The sequence below is a fragment of the Melanotaenia boesemani genome, chromosome 14 (genome assembly GCF_017639745.1).
Source record: "Melanotaenia boesemani isolate fMelBoe1 chromosome 14, fMelBoe1.pri, whole genome shotgun sequence".
NCBI lineage: Eukaryota > Metazoa > Chordata > Actinopteri > Atheriniformes > Melanotaeniidae > Melanotaenia > Melanotaenia boesemani.
In genome coordinates this window covers 22,337,781-22,354,225 of record NC_055695.1, presented here as the reverse complement: position 1 = coordinate 22,354,225, position 16,445 = coordinate 22,337,781, and the positions used below count along the sequence as shown (strand labels likewise).

The 16,445-nt window shown below is 40.8% G+C and overlaps 2 protein-coding genes across 3 annotated transcripts in view; one reads left to right on the top strand and one right to left on the bottom strand.

Moving 5' to 3' along the window:
- Positions 1–124: 124 nt before the first annotated feature.
- elovl8b (ELOVL fatty acid elongase 8b) lies at positions 125–4,082 on the top strand. The gene is made up of 8 exons (XM_042006423.1): positions 125–345; positions 416–473; positions 1,691–1,878; positions 2,735–2,815; positions 2,936–2,992; positions 3,083–3,197; positions 3,502–3,629; positions 3,720–4,082. Exons 2-8 carry the CDS (start codon positions 416–418, stop codon positions 3,882–3,884), a joined length of 792 nt encoding a protein of 263 aa, XP_041862357.1. The 5' UTR covers positions 125–345; the 3' UTR covers positions 3,885–4,082.
- A 620-nt stretch (positions 4,083–4,702) lies between these two features.
- LOC121652493 (zinc finger protein GLIS1) overlaps positions 4,703–16,445 on the bottom strand; it is a 67,631-nt gene continuing 55,888 nt past the window's right edge. For both annotated transcript variants that reach the window (XM_042005254.1, XM_042005255.1), the window contains 5 exons: positions 15,897–16,038; positions 12,674–12,851; positions 6,397–6,521; positions 5,387–5,542; positions 4,703–5,288 (listed from right to left, as the gene is read on the bottom strand). In XM_042005254.1, the coding sequence (XP_041861188.1) occupies positions 5,152–5,288; positions 5,387–5,542; positions 6,397–6,521; positions 12,674–12,851; positions 15,897–16,038 (738 nt within the window). In that variant the 3' untranslated portion in view covers positions 4,703–5,151. The remainder of the gene's footprint in view (positions 5,289–5,386; positions 5,543–6,396; positions 6,522–12,673; positions 12,852–15,896; positions 16,039–16,445) is intronic.

Below are 16,445 nucleotides of genomic sequence, written 5' to 3'. Positions count from 1 at the left end.
AATATTACAAAAGTTTCCACAACACGCAAGAGTGAACAGAAAAATAGACACTCAGAAGAAGCGCCCCCTGGTGGAAATGTAAAGTAAAGGAAGCAGGAAGTGAACTGAATTCTCTTCTCAGTACTTTCTTGGCTTGTAGTCTGAAAGCCGGCTGGAGTTACCGCTCATCGAGGTGTTACATCTGCAGTTCCTGGGCCTTCGCTCCTTCCTGTATTCGCGTCCATATTTGGCTTTCGGACATTCAAGTTGAACTTTGTCTACAATTATTTGACTAACAGCTTTAGAAAGTGTCCAAAGGTTTCCAGAACTGTCATTGAAGCTTGCTGCTAAAACACGGTTTGCAAGGTGAGCATCAAACAGCAGACTTTTCTACTTTAAAGATAGTTTTTCATTTCTGGTTTTCCCTCGTTTTCAGATGGCTTCTGCATGGCAGCGTGTCTTGTCTGCACACCAGAGAATAGTTGAAAATGGAGGTATGGTGACTGTTTTTCCAGCATATCCACTTAGTTGTTTTTACATGTGTGTTCATTGCAGCTGTGTAAGAGGTGACCAGTCTTACCTTGTGTGGGAGTTTAGAGCTGCAGATGTGTTCTCCCTCTTGACCTCACAATCACTACTTTGTGGCTTGCCACGTGATTTGCCACCAAAACACATTCTTTTCAAATGATATTATCTTTGCATATTTGTAGTAGATAGGACTGTGAGTAACTGGAAAAGCTTTGTTTTCTTGTCCTCCAATTCTGTTTACAATGATCCATCGTTTATTGCGGGGGTTACGTTCTGAAAACACCCCACGATAAATGAAATGACCTTGTTAATTTTTCACAATTTAAATGCATGTTAACGCCTAATTATCCCTCTTCGGAATGTTTATAGACATTTCCCTAACTTTAATGAACATTTTCAACATTCTCACACACTTTATACATTCTCAAAAACCTACATATATTTAACAACGTGAATTTCTTAATACTTATCACCCCGTAAACTATATAACAGCTTCTTTGCTGACGCTGCGTCCCCACCCTCGTCTGTAATGTCGTTTTTCACGTAAGGCCCGGGTGTTGCTGTCATTTTCAGAATGAAGAACATAGTTATGGGAAGTTGCTGGCACTCCTTTTTTCTGGGCGATAATGTTCTTTTACACCGACATGCCACTTTCGATAACATTGGAGAAGTGTAATGAGCGGACATCACCACTCATGTGCAACTCCCTGAAGTTCATAGCGATCAGGAATCGATATAAAACACAGTTAAAGAACACAGGACACGAAGTAGACTGACTCTGGACAGAGTCCTTTGGCCAATCAAGAAACAAAGCACAGTGGGCGATTCCGACAGTAACATTGGGACAGAATGGCTTAAATAGGATTTACATATACTTAAATATAAAGTGCTGCATACCAAAAAAAATAAATAAATCTGCGAAACAGCGAGACCGCAGAAGATGAACCGTGATGTGGTGAGGGACCACTGTATACATTTTTTTAAGTAAAGTTTATCTTTACAAAAATGAGAGGAGAGCCGAATCTGAGCAGAAGTATTGAAATCTTTACATTTTCTAAACACACCATACCACAAGTCTTTTGTTAAAATTTAGTGAAATAAAAGCAGATCATTTCTTTCTTCACTCGTGCTAGAAAAGTCCTGTGAATGCTGCCTGATACAGAGCCTTATTATTATCCTTCAGACAAGAGGACAGACCCCTGGCTGCTGGTCTACTCCCCCATCCCAGTGTCAATCATCTTCCTGGTTTACCTCTGCGTGGTCTGGGCCGGTCCTCGTCTGATGAATCACAGACAACCTGTTGACCTCAAAGTGGTCCTCATAGTTTACAACTTTGCCATGGTTGGTTTGTCTGCATATATGTTCCATGAGGTGGGTTTTAGATGCCTTTAGTTTTGTTGTAGCAGGAAATAAATCTGTCTTGAGTGAAGCAGTGATGAAAACACAACTTTTATAATATGAACTAAATAATTTTCTGAAAGTTTAGCTCTTGATTTTCTCTGTAAAATAATTAGTTATTGGTTTAAGTGGAAACAGTCAGGTGACAGCTTTTTTTCCAACTTATTCAAAAACCGTGCAGTCAATAAAGATGATGCACACAGATGAGAAATAAGATGTTTTATTGGTATTTTCCTCATTGTAATAAATGAAAACATTAATATCCTGTTAAATATTTGTCACATGTGAAGGTATAAAACCATAATTGAGGCTTCTAGATTCAGTGCTAATCATCAAAAACTTTCTGACATCAGGATGTCGTGTTCTTGCCCGAGTTATTTGAAATAAATCAACTCAGTTTAAGGAAGCTGTTTTGCAAGTGGTCTAAGTTTTAGACTAGAAGGAAATCCCCCAAGAACTCAAAACCTCACCATGTGCATGTTTCTCTGCAGCGGTTGTTGCCGAAGTGCTACGTATATTACTGAGATGAGGCTTTTTAAAATGATGAACTCTGGATGAATGAATCAATGACAGGAGTGGAGCAGAGTGGTGGAAGTATGATGGTTTGAGGTTACTAGGCTGAGGGACAGCAGCTTAATGTCATTTAGTCAACTTTAAATTCTGCTTCATATTGACATTGTGAAAAATTTTACCCTGCAAAACATATAGTAACTTTTAAGCCAATGGTATGCCTCAAAGATGGGCATTACAGCTATTGATGTTTTTGTTGAAGAAATAGCTGAAAATGCCTAACATGTTGGAAGAACTAACCCCGTTTGTATGTTTTTAGTTCCTGTTCACATCCTGGCTCTCAAACTACAGCCTCCTCTGTCAGCCTGTAGATTACAGCACCAGTCCACTGGCAATGAGGGTGAGAAAATATCACTGGTTACATTCAGAAGTTTCACTTCTCACAAGCTGCATTTAATGCAGAACTGGCTGGAAGATAAGGCTGAAAGTTTGAATTAGTAATATTGTTTCCTCTCTGTAGATGGCCAGAGCGTGCTGGTGGTTTTTCTTCTCCAAGGTCATAGAGCTCAGTGATACGGTACCTCCATCAAATTCCATAATCTTTTCCATTTATTAGCTGTAAGAATGCAGAGTTGCAACTGTCAGAATCCCTGCTTCTCTTGAGTAGATCTTCTTCATCCTGCGGAAGAAGAACAATCAGCTGACTTTCCTTCATGTTTACCATCACGGCACCATGATCTTCAACTGGTGGGCAGGAATCAAGTATGTGGCTGGAGGACAGTGTAAGTTTGCTGTTGGATGTTGCAAAGACTGGAATGATGCTCAGCTGCAACTAATCCCATGAAAACCTCTAAAACAACAACAGACTGATCCCAGCCAGCACTGTGTAGTAAAATGAGCTCAACTCCGATATTACAATGCTGCTTTTTCATTCATGAGTAATTTAAAACTAATATTCAGACTGTTCACGATACGGAAATTGCAGTTCACTGTCATGAATTAAACCATCTTTTTTTCCAGCTTTTAATACTTTTATAATGTCAGCATGCTTGTTTTTCATTCTTCTGTCTGCCCCACATCCTGCAGCGTTCTTCATCGGTGTGGTCAACACCTTCGTTCATGTCGTCATGTACTCTTACTACGGCCTGGCGGCGATCGGCCCTCACATGCAGAAGTACCTGTGGTGGAAACGATACCTGACTTCTCTGCAGCTAGTGAGTAGCTTTAGATCTGCACAAGGGGATGTTGCACATGTGCTCACTGATAGACTGAACTGATCTGGAGTCTGTTGTCTGTCTCTGTAGGTGCAATTCCTGCTCTTCCTCCTGCACACAGGCTACAACCTTTTCACAGAGTGTGACTTCCCCGACTCTATGAACATGTTGGTGTTTGGTTACTGCATCACCCTCATCATCCTTTTTAGTAACTTTTATTATCAGAGCTACCTTAACAAGAAGAAACAGAAATGAGATGTCAAAAGTTTTTATGATAGATAAAATCTGAAAGTTGTGGCCACTAGAGGGCAGATTATGTCCACAGTTTGCAGGTTTTTACTCAGGCTCTTCAACCATCATACTTGACAATCTATGCAAACACACAAGTGATGTAAACAATTTTGACACAGCATGTAATTTTTTTTTATTATTATTTATAATAAAAAAAAAAATACAAATAGAGCCTGTGTGGTCATTCAGTTATTTATTTCTTAAATTGAGAACTGACAAACATTCAAATGATTGTTGTAAACAAACTGTACATTTTATACATAATAATAATAATAATAATAATAATAACAATAGTAGTAGGAGGTTGGTTTCTCTGCATTGGTGCAGAATTAATGAGATAAATCCAAAAACAAAACAGAGAAAAATAACTAACAACAAAATACAAGAATGCAAACTTCTTTTTACTACTAAAACATCACAGCAAAATGATATATTCTTTACTACACTTCAGTCTAAAATAGATTGAAAGATGTAGATTAGAGAGAAAACACAAACAAGTAGGAGAGCACATCCTGGAGTTTGTCTCGAAGGGCACTCTGTACATTAAAAGTGAAGATACTGCATGAAAACGCTCAGTCTGATCATTAGTGTGCAACGTGTAGCACCAATGGAAGACTTACATTCAATTCATGATTAAAACATGAGCTGAAAATTCTCATTTATTTGGAAAAAAGGTTATTAATTATTATGTAATTTCTTAATTTTTGTTATTTAAAATACTATCAGTCCCATTAAATTGAATTTAGTGTAACACTGGTAGCCTACCGTAGGCTTATACTGATCTGACTTAAGTTGAAATGCTGGTAGTAAAATTGCTTCAGCTCATGTATTTTCCATGAACTACTAGATAATTTCACCTCAATAATTTGGGTAACAGAATAAAGATAATTTCTTTGCTGGCAGGGAAATCCAGCTGGTGATGATGAATCACAAGTACTAAGTTCTTTGTTTTAAGAGGTCATAATGAACAAAGATAACAAACTGCTCTTTTTGCCTTTACGTGTTCATCTGATGTAACTTCCATTGAGATAGTGCCAGTAAACACTGGCTCTATGCTATATGTTTGATTTATTTAGTTTTCCTTTGGTGATTGGTCAGAACACCCGTTACTCTGAGCTGTATTTTATATTTTGGGGAAAAGACAAAAAAGAGGAGGTTTCAGTGTCATAATGCATGCGTGGGGAGTTGGATTGCAGTAAAGTGGGGAAGCGTGCCCTGCTCCGGTGTTGCTTTATGTCTCTGTGTAGACCGATGACATGTGGCTCAAGCTGCGGTCGAAGCTGCCCACCTGGAAGAAAATGCTGTCCTCTGGGCTTGAGGAAAACTGGCATCCTGTCCCACCTTGCAGCTCCTGAGTCAAGCTGAAGCCTAGAAAAGGCGTGATGAAGCAGTTTGTTTAATAGGATGATGTTTTAGGTGAATATTTCTGCTTCTGATACGCAGGCTGTGAGTAAAAACATCCTCACCTGCAGAGCTGGCGTTGCTGTTGGACATGTGGAAACCATTGTGCTGATGTGAGGTGTAGGCGTGAGAATCTCCGGGGACATGGACGCCACTGACCGTCTGTTCCATCCTGTAGGAGTCTCCAAAATGGAAGCAACTCTGAAAGCTGCCTTGGTATTCTAGGAAATGAGGGAGGGCGCAGAGGGTGGAGAGAAAAATAGAAACCAGACTTGATCAATTGCCGCCAGCATCTATGGGCGATTGTTTTCAGTGTCAGGGACTGTCTGCGCCATCTGGCTTAAACTTAATGCAGATCTTAAATTATGACAATGCTATATTTGTGCTAGTGCTAACTCTGCCAGCCCCATAGTGTGTTACATTTGTCCCCATCGTCTCAGTTTGTACTCAGAATCAACCACAGGAGTCTTGATAATGGGAAAGCAGCCTTTCCTGGAGCACTTTTACGCAACTCCCTGACCACAGCGTGGTTAGAGAAACGTCCATGTGTAGATCTTTACAGGGAAAACGGTGTTTAGAGCATTAGGGAAAAGACTCAGGAGTGACAGCTGAGGTTGCTATGCTAGGATGCTGAGAGACGGTTGAATGCATGAGCCAGCATTTTGTTGGAAAGGTTTCCAGCATGTGGTTCTTCCCACTCTGTCTTTACAAATCTAATCTTTCTCCAAAAAGAGCTGTGACAGAGCCACAGGGTAGTATCGCTGCTCTGGAAGATAACTTCCTCTCGCAGAGGCCTTTCATGTGGATCGGGTGGTGTTGGAAAAAAAAAGCAAAAGAGGGGTGTTTAAAATTGAATTAAATCAAACTGATCTGGCACTAAGAGTTCCGTTATAGGAAGTAATATAAATATCAGACAAGCTATATCTTACTAATTTGCCTGCTACAGGAAATAGTGTAGAATATTGCAGTAAAATACCAATGCACATGTTCACACCCAAACCAAAACTGGCTAAATGCAAACAAACCTGGAACAAGTTAAGTTGCATTCAGTCACAAGTCTTTGAGTTATTCTTACCATCGTTGGTAGACTGATGATAGTGAGAGTAGGGCTTGTGGTGAGGATGGACATGCTGTTTCTCTAGTGGAGGAGGAGGAGTACCTGTTGCTTTCATCCCCGGAGACAAAAGTGGGCCCGTCACCCTGCAGGAGATGAATAGAGAACAGATTAAATAAATTCAAATCTCTCAATTTACAGTTGCTTAATTCTTGACAGTCTCAGTAATTTCCAATAAAATGCCTCATGTATTATGATGTCTCAATCAGAGCAGGAGGCGCATGCTGCCACTCGATCCAACAAACCCACTGGAGCAGTTAGTGATCCTAAACACACACACGAGGAAACAGTCCAGGCGTGTGGAAACTTGGGTTCCCCACACGTAATCGCCCTCCTACCACATATTATGATCTTAAGACAACAAACAGCAGAGTGTGCATTGAAGTGAACACACACATTCGCACACTAAGCTCGACTGCAGCAACTCCAAGCTTTGTGGCCTGGAGAGGCCTGGAGTGGGGGGAAAAATATATGTTTAATTTGATTACTCTGCAAACTTACAGTAAAGCTCAAACCATTACAATGAGATTTAATGAGTTTTAGCAGATTTTACCATCATATGAGACCAAGTTTGAAATGAAAACTTTATCAAGAGGAGTATCTATGTTTAATTTATTTCTTGTTAGTCGTGTTGGTGAGAGTAAAGTGACTGACTATGCCTTCCATTTAAACAAATCTGATTGTCTACTTCCAATGCAAAAAAGCAACAACTAAAATAACACCATTAATGTGTAAAGGTGTTAAACCTCTTAACCTAGCAAAAAAAAGTAATAATCTTTCTAATCTATCCTTTAAAGCCACTGTAGTTAAAAAAAAAAATGTGTGCCTTCATCACATCATGTTAAAGACCTCGTCTGAACTTTAAGTGTTACAGTTTGAACAAAACTCAAAACAACTGTTTAAATGAGTCAGTGCTGCACGGTTGACATTAAGTTAATGAAACAGGCTTAAATCCAGACTCGAGGATAACATACCTGCTTTTGAAAATGGAGCCGACCAATCACCTCCCCAAATATTCAGCAGCTACTTACGACTGCATATCAGGAATGCCAACACATAAACTGCTGCTGTGTTACTGTGTCCTGCTGTGCTGCACAGGCATATGGTTTGCACTAAGCACTGTATGAATGTGATGACAGAGTGTTGCTGGAGGCGGTCAAGCCCTCAGATGACTGCTCGTTGCAGGCCTGGCTGGAGCCTACTATATGACCTACTGCTCTATGCATGAGGGACGTCCCACCCTGCACTCAGGAGCTGGCAGTGGCTTTAAGCAGGACATTTGGCAGAGTGGCCGATGAAGGGAGGTGGTAGTGTCAAAAGAAAGTGGAATGCTTTCCTACAAATAGTGCATTTATTTAGCATTTTCTTTAGCTGTAAGACATGACTTGGGGCCCCCATTGTTTCTGCCTTTTCCAAAAGTGAAACTACATTTCCAAACATGTTTAGGATGTTCAATGACTTGTATGAGAGGTCAAAGTTTTGCTCCTTTATGCGTTCTGTCTACTCATTAAACTTTCCATTAAACTTAATGGATGAGCAAACTTTCAAGCCAGTGAACATGGTAGTAAATGTACTTATATTTAAGTGTTGCTCAGCTTTACTTAATTGTTGTGGAAGTGTACTTTTTACTTTTGCAGAGTCATGTATTTTGCATGCAGGGCTCAAATAAATTCATTTGATTATTTTCTCAAAAAAAAAAAAATCTTGCTAGCGTGGTTTTGCAATATAAAAGAAACAGATATTTTAACAGTGCCAAGGTTCCCACCATTACCAAATCAACACAGTTAAAATTGAACTTAGTGGAAAACAACTACATGTAGAATTTAAAGTATTTGCTCAGAGTTATTTCTATTCATCAGTGTGAAATTATCTTGGCACTGAGTTACTGCTCATACTGTTCATACAGACTAGCACTTGACTTGATGTTCACTGCAACAAAACTGCAGATGCCTGTGTGGCACCTTGTGCAAGTCCAGTCCTGAAACAGCTAGCTGTTATAGTGAGCTTTGCTAATCCATGTGTTGGCACGGGCCCAGAGCATGGCCATGTGTTCCTGCAGAGAGCAGTGTTCCCCCAGGAGCTGCTGTCAGCACAAACCCAGGAAACAGTTATACTGTTCATATTTTTACAAGCTGCCTCTATGTGCAGCTAAAGTGAATCATAAGCTAATCACTGCCAGCTGCCCTGGTCCCACTTTTGCTAGTCCATAGCCTGCTGGCTACTCCAGCTCAAGGTATGAGGGGAATCTTTCATATTCAACATTAATCTGTCCCCTGCAATTCATCCTCACCAACCATCCTACACTGCTTTTCTCAGTCAGCCCACCGACTCCTGCCTTGTTGTAATGACAGAACTATTTGACCTCTTGATCTTTTGAAGTACAGTTGGAATGGAAATTAAAGTAAATTTATTAGATTGATGGACAACGTTTTATAAAAGGAGAAAGGGTCAAGGGTGTAGGCAATATATGTATGATACTGTGGGCTTAGACTGTGTCCAGGATAAAGAAAAGTATTTCAAAGGGTTGAGAAACTAAAGGGCTCATTCAGTGAAATTTGGTTCCTAATTAAACTTTTGCCTTATAGTTGTTAGAAGATCAGAGGACTGCCAAATTTGAACTCTTTGAAGTTTCCATTCAGTTACACAAGTGCAGGCAAAATAACCTTTATTCAGATATGCAGAGATGGACATCACCACTGCTGGCCTGCAATTGTTGCCCAGAAACATCATGAAATGTCCTATTAAATAGACGCAACCTGTGAATTTTTGGCTCAGTGTATAAAGGCGTGCTGGGATGGAGAGAAATCTGAAGATTCATGAACATCGTTGCTCTGCTCCTCGTTCATCTTCCTTCACCTGCAGTCAACTGTCCCCCTTGGGACCTAGGATCAGACCCTGTCCTCCACAGACCTTACAAACCCCACAAACACCCTCTGCCCTCCCTTGTAGCCAACCTTTAAGCCCCTCTGATGGATGACGGGACTTCTTTGGCGCAGAACGGTGGGAACGCTTCTGTTTCTGGTTAGCGAAATAAAACAGCGCTTGAGAGATAGACAACAGCATCCTGGCTAAAGCTAAGCTAAAGCTTAGCCAGCCCTGCAGGCCCCAGTGTGAAGAGCACAGCCAGGGATCAGGATATTTTTTAAGGCCCTGAGATCATATCTGTTTGTCTCAGAAAGATAACTACCTCAAACACAATGAACCCTTCTTTAATCACAACCATCTCTGGAGGAATTCTATCATCAAATCATCTAAATCTTTTCTCTGAGTTAATCATTTGTGTGGTTAATGAAGTCTACACATCAGTGAGTGAGGACCACAAAATGATTGACAGACCACATGTTGCCATCAGCAACTACCTCAAAAATGTTTTTGTTCAGTTTGACTGAAACTCATTTTCAGGATCATTGCAGGATGATAATGGCTACAAAACAGTGTAGAGTTACAAGCAGTGAAGGTTCCCCTTCAGAACAGGAACTCTTAATGTAGCTCTGTGCTGCCACTCTAATTAAATTACCCTGTGTCAATCACTGCCGAGGTATCAAACCACCTCAGACTAATATTTGCAGTGGGGCTCTAATATCAATACACAGGTGAAGGCAGCAGCCCCCCCCGCCCCGCGCAATTATATAACCACATATGGCTGAAGCAGTGAATGACAACATTTACCACCCATCTCTCTGTGAGCACAGGCCGCCATGGTCAAACAGCACACACACACACACTTATTGTAACGCACACTCGCTCGTGCCACAGCAGTTGCCAAATGTATTTCAGCTGGCATATCTTAATATTAGTCTCAGAAAAATGACACCTGTATTTACAAAGCAAAAAGAGTCTAAATGGCCCATTTGAGCCAGAGTAAACACATTTAGCTATGAGGTCAGAGGCTGCCACACCAGAGGCAGGTTAAGTTTGATAATTTTGTCAAAATGTTTAATGTCCTGCTAAACCGTTTGGGAAAAACAAGTGCGGTGCTGATATTGACTTTGGCAGCAGCCTGAACACTCAAAGCTTTAAAACATGTAAATCAAACGTTCCATCTTCCGTCAAATGTAAGAAGGCGTTTTATGCTCAGCTAGCTGCGAGTCCCCACCACAGCTCGCCTTCAGACTGCGCTGGCCCCACCCTGCATCTATACACTGCGTGATGATGAGATAAGAACACTGCAGTGTGGCGGTGAGTGTGTGGGGTGCTTTTGGGTCCAACATCTTGATTTGATGAAGTTTGTAAATGTGGAAATTGCTGCAATTGTAATGGCATGTTGTCAGCACATCACAAGTATCTAGGCGCTTAAGGTGGGGAAGCAAAGATATACATGAATAAGGGAGATTACTTATTGGGGGATTTGGGTTACATATGTCAGGAAAAGATGCGAATCTCAGTGCACTCTACTCACACAAACACGCATTCATCATGATCAGATGTTCCTCATCAAGAACTCAAAGCAACAGAAGACTCAAATCCAAGATGTCGCCTTCCATGTGTAACTTAGTATCCCTTTACTCAGGTCCTTTTCACTTTCCATGCCTGTCCTCACGCTGGTAATTGTGCATGCTGTTGGGAAAAGCAGCACCAAAACCACAAGGTAATTTTGACAGCGTTCCCCTCCCGCTTTCGAGGCTTAAAACAACACACCATCTTCCAGATGCTTCCAAGCCGTCCTGACGTTTCTGAGCGGCCCTCGGACGTTTACACCGTGCCGGTCGGCTGCAGTGTTTGTGCTGGATGTCGAGCAGTCTGCTGTACCTCACAATCACAAGCAATCATGTGTGTTTCCTGGACTACTATATGTAAACCCACTAACCCACACACAGAGACACATGAGTACAAATGTATGTACGGCTTTTTAAGCAAAAAATACCCTTAAACCTCATTCTGGTTTATGCCTGTGTTACTCCAATTAAAGTGCATATACGCAGAAACACCCAAAGAGCAGACCACAGAGTTAAAAGAAAGTATGTTTATGTGACACAATCCCTTTTGTAACACTCAGTTTATGATGTTCCATCCCATCTACTCTTTCCCAATGTTATTAAACTGTAAAAGACTGTTTTCACTCTCTACCTCCCTGGTTTCACACACATTGCTTTGTACAGTACACACTGAGCCTCCTGACGACACTCGGGCTCTGTAACGCTGCTCCGCAGGCTCTCTGGAGAAATCATCGGCACAAATAGGAAACATGCTGTGCGTCACACACACAGAAAAAACAGATACATGAAAAGAGCTGCTGAAGTGTCCTTGAGCAATGCAGTTGCACATCGTAGAGCTGCAGGTTTTGTATGTTGTCTAAAAGAGTCAGTATCTAATATAAAAGTGTGTTTTGTTGCATTTAGTTAATTGAATGCAGACAGTCTGCTAATTGGAAACATTCTTCTTTACAAAAGATGTAGCAAAACTTGCACATTTACTAAAATGCCTCTTCTAAAAAAGTATATCCACTTATTTTCACAATTATTACAAACACTCAACTTCTGAAACGGTATAATTAATACTGGTTGTTTCCATTTCTCATATGGCTTATCAATAGAAGTTTATGAGGGTCTATAAAAAATAAATGTCTTTAATAGATTAGAACAATATGACCTGTTTGGCAAAGTTTTCTCAGTTTAAACAGAATCTGCTAAAGATAAAGCAAATTAATCTAACCCGCCGCTTTGACACTTTACACGCAGTAAAGCGTGAATCATGTCTGTCCAAAATAGAGTTGGTCATGTGTCACATTGACCAGCACTGCCCTCTTCCCATGAGGGATGTCTTAGGGCTTAAGAAGTTCTTTCCAGTAAGCAAGCCAAACGAGTTTCTCAGCAGAATCACAGGGCTTAGCTGAACATGATCTACAAGGTTCAGTACAGACTGAAGCTGATATAGGTGGAAAACAGAGGAAGCAGAGGGTAGGAGTGGGATCATTGTTGGATTTGGGTGGACAGATCAGGAATATTGGTAATTCCCAAAGTGTTTGTATTTGTGCAGATGGTTATTAACACAGACTGACACATGTTGCAAGAACAGTGTTTTTCCAAGAGTCCGTTTTAGTCATGTGACAGGACTGTGACACAGTCTTAAATGGTTGTGTGCAAGATTTTCCACTGAAACAGGACAAAAGCACTTTTTTTTTTACCCCATTTATGTTTGTATGTCCCACCCTGCTGACATTAATAACTCCCCCACCCTTCACAGTGACCCAGACAATCACACATCTCTACATCTCGTTTCACATCCAAGGAGGACTCACCCGTCCCTCGTGCTGTCCATGGCAGCCAGCGGGGACAGGTGATGAGGGCTGCCAAGGTCCCGATCCAGTCGGTGTTGTCGGGACGGCAGGTCAGTGATGGGGGCAGGGTTGGGGGTGGGAGTGGAGAGGAGCTCCACTGAGGCGCTGTGATGGGGGGTGCTGGAGCCAGCATAAAGGCCTGAAAGACAAACAAAGCTAATTCAGTAAACGTGCCAAACAAACTCAAGAGCCCTGTGCTCCGTCTTTCCTTTGAGTGAATTAAAAACCATTTCATGGCAACAAGATTTTGTTTTGACAACCTTCATCCAATCAGAGAGCTTTGTATAATCAAATGATCTTTGTTTGCACTGTTTGTAATTTAAGGTACATTGTTTGTACTGCCACAGGGGCTGGCCGGGTTTGTCCTTTTCTTATTACACAATAATAAACTAAAATGTTACATGTGCTTGAACAGTAAATATGAACAATAGCTTACTTAAAGAGTTACAAAAATCTTGTATAATATATGAAGTTAAAAGGGAAAGAAAATGTTATAATGTGTCACCTTTTGATCATTTGCGAGTCTTTCTAAATTATATTTGATTTACATGTTAGTGACAAAGTGGTCTGTGGAGGCCATTATTTTCTACTCATGCAGACTTCACGTTGCCATTTTTTTTATTGCTCAGTCAAGCTGCAAACTGTTATGAAATACTGATGAAATATCGTGCAAGCTTGGAGCTGCAGATTTTAACTGTTACTGTAGCATTTATTGTTTATTCTTTAATAAAATGTCTGTTACAGAGTTTCTAAATCTCAAGGTGACATTTTGAGATTTCTTGCAATCTTAAACCTGAAGGTGTTCATTTTAAAAGAATTAAACTAAGACGTTGGAACTGACAAGTGTTGGCCACTTTTGCTTTATTATATCTTCTCAAAAACTGCCATATATTTCTTTCAACATGCATGCAGGTCTTTGGAGATATACTTGGACATTTCACTTCATAATTCTGCTCCAGTGCATCTAACCTTTCAAATATAACAAATTTCCAGTTGGTTAAATGATGTCAACTTTTAAAAATTTTGCTCCAGGGACTAGTTTAGCCAAGAACCTGCCATTGCTGAAACCAGATCGTGTAAGGAGGAAACTTGACTTGATCGTCACTTCTTCTCCTAGCTCTATACATTTCCTTTCTCCATCCTTTGCTCTGTTTATGGGTTGATTTCTTTCCCAGCATCCACAAGAAGAGCAGCTCACTGACTGTCTGTAGCAGTTAACCAGTGACACGAGGACAAGACGGGTGGAGATGAAAAGAAGAGAAAAGATTGGTGCTCCTGGTTTTGCAGTTTCCAGGCCCAGCTGTTTTCAAGTGGAAGCATGCAGAGGTCTGATCTGACAGCACTCTGAAATGGTTACAAGCTTGATTCATTACCTCCAAATCATCAATCACAAACCTTAAATGTTTTCCCCTTTAGCCTTAACATCTGCTACCACACCGGCAAAACAGTCGACGAATAATGGCTATGATTGCCTCAATTTTATCACTAGCTGCATGTGGGGGGGAGAACACAGAAGATCGGATGCCTCTTTTTACAGAAGGAGTCAATGGAAAATTTTGTTCTGAAGATGTTGCAAATTGTTACTAAAAAGTTTCTGTATAAATTCAGAAGAAACCTCTGTGTGAAAAGAAGAGTTTTATCAGCCACTGGAGCATGCATCCCTCTGCCTAAACTCAGATCAGTCCTTCCTCCCGGTCAATCAGGTAACTCTAATTACACTATAAAACAGAGAGGGGTTTCTCGTAAGTCTGTCTGCAGACATTTAAACAAGAACAGACTTATAACCAGCAAACAGGAAAAGAAGTTTAACTTTGACTGGAAGTATGACTCATTTTCTGCTCCACAAGTGCTAATGATGGGATGCCGGCTCACTTTGCCCCATGTCTTTCATGCATCCTATTGGCCCTAAAACAAAGCCATTCTGTTGTACACTGAAACCTTGACTGCCAACCTGCAACATCTTTGCTAGCCTTAAGCAGCACTCCTCTTTTGATTACTTTGGCGACAGCTTATGAGTGAGCACCTCAGCAGCTTTAATCCATTTAAAGCAAGAGAACAAATATCCACTCGGACTCAGACTGAGGCAGCACTTTAAAAGGCAAAAGAGTTTGAAATTGGAAGGTTAACAGAGTTAGAACAACAGAGAGGAACTGGGAGCCTGGATGAGGAACAGGGAGACAAATGTGACCACAAACAGAAGCTGTGGAAAGTCTTTCTTCTCTTTAAGACTCTTATAATCCATTTTATTTTATTCTTCACAATCCAAAATTTTTAATCTTTGCATGACAAGCAGAGAGATTAACATAATTAACAAGAACCAAGCACAGTCTAACAGCTAAACGGTTGTTCTAAAATAAAATAGAAGATCATTTATGTGCTGTATTTTTTATGTTGGACCCAAAGCATAGTTAGTATGATATTTACTTCCTGAGCGCATAAAATTACCATGGTGCATCAGCAGGAATGTTGACATGGCCGTTGATTACCATCACTGACTTGGTAATTGCTTTGCCAGGTGGAGGGATCTCTGGTTCTCTTGCATCCACATTTAAAACAGTTCAGCTACAAAGGATGGAGCTCAGAGTGCCATCTCATTGTCATTCTATATTCAAGTAATTCATTAAAGTGACAATTGGGAGATGTTTTTTTCCTGGTTACTTTCCCAATCTGTGATCCAAACCCAAAAAGAAAAACAGCGTCTCTGACGGAGACAGCATGGATAACAGTCAGAATGACCGGATTGACATGAAACCCTCAGTGGAAACATGCTAAATGGATCTGTTGGCTGTTTTTATCTTCGGGTGCTTTTGCCACATTTGAAGCATCCATGAGATGCTTAAGTTGTTAAACGTGTTTCAGGACTTTGCTTACTTAGAGTTCACACAGCCTCAAGTGCAGTCTAATTAAAGCCAGTACCTGAAACCGATGCAGAGTTATGTGTCTCAGGAGTGAAGGCTGCACTGTGGTACTGGGTTTTGCTAAAGTAGCAAGATTTTAAGTCTAAAAATACAATATCACACCTCTTTATTTGCTATGGTTTAGTAAAACTTCCCTTTTAGTACTTTACTGCTTTTAAACAGGAAGTCGCTTGCTTGGCATTAGTATTTGGTAGCTTGAGGCATTCATTAATGGAAGATGTCACATGGTCAGGATGTTGGATGCATGCTCATCATCTTGTGTGCACCTGTGAAGATGTCTGGCCCCAGTGCAGGAGAACGACCGTCTTTGCCATTGTAGAGATGCTGCGAGGAGTTGGCGCTTTGAAGTTGCTGCATGGCCAGGCAGTCAGTCAGGATGTCCTGTTCCAGGTGAGGGCAGGGCCGCAGCTGAGAAATAAAACAACAGACCTGATATTTGCAAGACAAACCAAGAAATTCAGAAAGAACTCCCTATGGCCTGCAGTTTTGCCTATCTGTAAGTTAGATTCTCTGTGGGATGTAGTTTTCTGGCTTTCTGGCTGAACTCAATCTAAAATCAAAATCAAATGAATGATAATTTGGCTCCATTTGAGCCTTGTGATTGCCTGGACCATTAATAGTTTTTACCATAACAACTCAATAATGGAAGACTGGAAATCCTATCACACAGAACACAGAAGCTTTAGGAAACCTGTGTCAGCTGGTGAAATGGGGCATGCTGCTCATGTTTCTGAGTACCAGCTGATCTGTGTTGTATCCATACATTTTTCTCTGCAATTAAACATTATATTTGAGGTACACACCATGAACCTTCA

What these genes read in the sequence shown, in the direction of transcription:
- elovl8b (XM_042006423.1), top strand. Translation starts at nt 416, where the DNA reads ATGGCTTCTGCATGGCAGCGTGTCTTGTCTGCACACCAGAGAATAGTT. An exon ending in GAGAATAGTTGAAAATGGAG is followed by an intron (nt 474 to 1,690) that starts GTATGGTGACTG and finishes ATTATCCTTCAG; the next exon opens with ACAAGAGGACAGACCCCTGG. An exon ending in CCAGTCCACTGGCAATGAGG is followed by an intron (nt 2,816 to 2,935) that starts GTGAGAAAATAT and finishes TCCTCTCTGTAG; the next exon opens with ATGGCCAGAGCGTGCTGGTG.